This window comes from Sinocyclocheilus rhinocerous, unplaced genomic scaffold (assembly GCF_001515625.1).
Source record: "Sinocyclocheilus rhinocerous isolate Xijiao unplaced genomic scaffold, SAMN03320098_v1.1 scaffold2019, whole genome shotgun sequence".
Classification (NCBI taxonomy): Eukaryota; Metazoa; Chordata; class Actinopteri; order Cypriniformes; family Cyprinidae; genus Sinocyclocheilus; species Sinocyclocheilus rhinocerous.
This window is the reverse complement of record NW_015660491.1, coordinates 434,638-438,646: the sequence shown is the minus strand read 5'-3', so window position 1 is coordinate 438,646 and position 4,009 is coordinate 434,638. Positions and strand designations below refer to the sequence as shown.

At 44.5% G+C, this 4,009-nt stretch overlaps 1 protein-coding gene across 1 annotated transcript in view; it reads right to left on the bottom strand.

The window, feature by feature from the left end:
• The window catches only part of onecut3b (one cut homeobox 3b), a 33,644-nt gene extending 29,938 nt beyond the window's left edge, over window positions 1-3,706 (bottom strand). The window contains exon 1 of the mRNA XM_016534103.1: window positions 2,674-3,706. Coding sequence (XP_016389589.1) covers window positions 2,674-3,706 — 1,033 coding nt within the window. The remainder of the gene's footprint in view (window positions 1-2,673) is intronic.
• Between the last annotated feature and the right edge of the window lie 303 nt (window positions 3,707-4,009).

The following is a 4,009-nucleotide window of genomic DNA, read 5'->3' as shown; positions in this document are numbered from 1 at the left end:
CACACACACACCACACACACACACACACCACACACATATATATCTGTTCTAGATTCAATGTAAACACTATGCTTTGGCAATACATTGTAACAATTGTCATGCCAATAAAGCACGAATTGAATTGAATTGAATTGAGAGAGAGAGACAGAGAGAGAGAGGGAGAGGGAGAGACAGAGCGAGAGAGAGAAAGAGAGAGAAGGATGTCTTAGTTGTGCTGAGCAGTAATTAATCACAGTTGCCAAGTGATCCATTAGACATTCAAATGCACACAGATTGGACATGTGTCCAGGCGCAGGTCACTAACGCTGCCCTCTCTAACCACACGCATCTCATGGGCCTCAGTCCACACAACCCCCAAAAGCTGAACGGAGAATACCTATTGATTAGGATACTAATACATTTGGAATATCAATATGATGAATAGATGCGGTGGAGTATTCCACAGCTCTACTGCTACCACACTTTTGCTTTTATTAGACTCTTAACTGCAACATACTTGCTCTTTTTTATGAGTAATGAAAGAGTTTCTTGCAGTTTTTGTGTGTAATGCTGAGATCTCTGGATGTAAATACACTTTTTCATGCAGTTTGGTTACATTTGTGTGCACTAGTTGTTTCACTACAATTTTTGCATTTCATGTCAGTAACCACTTTACTTTCATGCATTTTTATTATGATCTAGCAGAAACCACAGGGTCAAAATACTGTTACAGTCAAAGTGTTGTAAAAATAACTTAAATAAAAATATTATATATTAAATATTTGTAGATATATCATATTTTTCATTTTTTATTATAATATTTATAATTTATATTTTTAATATAGGTTATATTTTATATAGGTTAAAAAAGGTTAAAATATATTTTATATATAGGTTTATAAATAAGGTTTTATATATATACACTATATATATATATATATATATATATAAAACAGGTTACACCAATGAAAGTAATTTCCAGGTAGATCTAGACCTAAAAATGATCTTATTCAAGTCAAAAAATATTTTTTAAATATAACCTATATACATTCATCTATACCAATAAAACTTTTTTATGGGTTAAATCAGGTAGATATAGCTTTTTAAGGTTACCACTTTCTACAGTGGTATTACACATATGTGTATTTACACATTTCCAGTAAACCATATATTTGCACGTTATAATTTGTTTGGAACGTTTTAATCAACGCGTCTTTTTAATCAACGCGCCCATCTGCCTACTCCATGCGTGCGTCAAATCCAATGTTCCCATCAGACGCATGCAAATGCAGCCGCGTCACGCGCGCGCGGAAACAGGCGCATAGTCAGGGTGCTAAAACAAAGCGAGGTAAATTAAACGTCAGCGTGCTTAGCCGCCTCTCAGGTCCGAATCGAGCATTGATCGGCGCTCCATTTCAAAGGGACGCTGGGAAAGTGCGCTATCGATCAGGTGGAGGTCAGGCTTCCTAACGCACGCGTGCGCTCCGCGGCTCTCTGAGCCCCGTTGAGAGTCGAGGGGTATCAAATGGACACCCAGCTAAAAAACACAAATGCGACCATTTGCGAGAATTCCCGCGAGCGGCGATCTCCATCTGTCGTCGCTCCATCCCTTATCAGCCCCTGACAGCAAATCGTTCTGTAATGTTTGATGCTCATCCAGTCCGGGTAACTCTTTAAAACCAAGGCGTCTCTCTTAAGAAAAATGGCTCTAAATCGCACCAGATGAGGGTTCATTGGCTTCTATTAAAATCCGACGCATTTTACTGTTAAATGCCATTTTTAGGTTCCATTTCGAAAATGCAGGTGTAAAGAACCTTCAACTCCAACACAAAGAAATGTTACTTTGGTAGATATGATCATCAATTGAACTATATATATATATATATATATATATAATTTTTTTTAAGGAGCCCTCTAAAATGGCCCTTTGCCGAAAATACATTATTATAATGCTAAAATGCTAAAATATCATCTCGAAATGGCTATAAGCACATTTGCTTTATCATTCTCACGGTGTGTATTTGTCCTCGCAAAGATGTGATGTGAATGTGTATTTGTGTCTCAATTAAAAGGCTTTATTCGGTCACTTTTACGTAAAAACCTGTTCTAAATATCACCAGATGAGTTCTTGTGCTAAATTACATGTTTAGGTTTACAGAAAAGACCCTGTTTGGAAAGCAAAAGGTTCTGAATTTGAACTAAAGAAACTTTAGCGTTGTTTTAAAAAGGCGTTTTGCCAGATATTAATAACAGTATGGTACAAACCTGCCATTTCATTCTAGTCCAGGCTTTTATTAGTTTACAACTTCAGCCTAGTTGAATCTTTTTTGTCATGCACTCAGAAATAAAGGTGCATTGTTGGCATCGATGGTTACGCGAAGAACCTTTCATATCCACTGCACAAAAGGTTCTTTAAATGAAGGTTCCTAAAATGTGCTTAACACTAATAAAATATGGTTCTTTTAAGAACTGTTCACTGAAAGGATCTTTGAAGAACCAGAATTGGTTCTTATAAAAATTCTTTACACTAGTCTAAAAACATGGTTCTTCATGGTTCACTGAAAGGTTTCAAAAAGGTTCGCAAAACACTCATTTGGAACCTTTATTTTTAAGAGTGTAAAATGTGTATTTTATGTCATTTTTTCCAGGGTAAATTTCCTAAATCCTGGCCATGTGAAGGTGATGATGGCTTACCTGCAAGCCGTAACGCGGACATCCTCTGAAACTCTGGTTCCTGTAACCATTTCCACATGCGTCTGAAAGTCTCGCGGCCGGACTTGAGTTTACTCCAGGGCTTCGGGTTGCGCAGCAGGTCCGACAGTGTTCCCTGGGACCGACACAAGATCCTCTGGGCGAAAATGGCTTGAGGTATGCTGTATCGCTTGAGCTCGGCCGTGATCCTCTGCGCCACCTCCTTGGTGTTGATCTCCTCCACCTGCCCCGAGCCCCCGCTCTGTGCGCCGCCGCCGCCGTGCCGCTCTCTGTCGGCCAGCATGGATCCGTTCGCCTGCGAGTGCAGGTGGCTGTGCGGGTGCATGCCGTTGAGATTGGAGATCATGCCGTGCCCGTGGCCGCCTAAACTCCGCGCGAGGTGCTCCTCGCTCCGGGAAAGCATCGCCGCGTGGGACTCGAAGCCGCCCGGCGAGAGCATCTTGTCGTTGGGGAGGTGCGCGCCGGGCCCGTAGGCTGACAGCGCTTGTTGGGAGTTGTGCAGAGAACCGAGGCCGTTGGAGAGCGGGGATAACGGCTGTCCCATGCCGGACATATCTTTGGGATAGTGGCCGTATAAGTTGCCCATGGACGCCAGGCCGCGGTCGTCGCGCATGAGGGTGAAACTCCCGCTGACGTTGCCGGTGGCGAGGCGCTGGTGCGCGGCGTGGTGATGCGGGTGCGGGTGCGCGTGGTGGAACTTATCTGAGACTGTAGAGATCGGTGGCAGGTGCTGAAGCGGCGTGAGGGTGGTGTACGTGTTGGACAAACTCATGCCCGACTCGCACATGGTCATAGCCGGATGCAGGTGGCCCGACAGCGCGGGGTCGCTCCGGTACTCACCGGCGCCCTCCAGGATCGAAGCCATGCTGGACACCATCGCCGAGCGCCCGTGGGAAACCAAGTTCCGGTGGGAAGCCGACGACGGTCTGCCGTGCGAGGAATTCATCAAGTCTCCCGCTTGCGAGTGCGACGCAACGCCGTGCATGTTTCCAATGTTTTCCATCGTGAGTTCCATCATTGAACGGGAAGAGCGCTCTCAGACCCGAACAAAAAGACCTTGTTTTCCCCGAAACGATTTCAAAACCAATCCATCGATTTCAAAGCCAGTCAGTCCAACATGACGCGCCGAAGCTTTTGTCCCGGTTAAATCGTCGTTCACTCTCGCGCGGAGCGTTCGGTGCGCGTGTGGCTCGTTCGCTGCACAACAGCGCTTCTACTGAGAGGCGGGACGCGCGTCTGTGTGTGTGTGTGTGTGTGTGTGTGTGTGAGTGTGTGTGCGTGTGTGTGAGTGTGTGTGTGTGTGCGCTTGTGTGTGTGT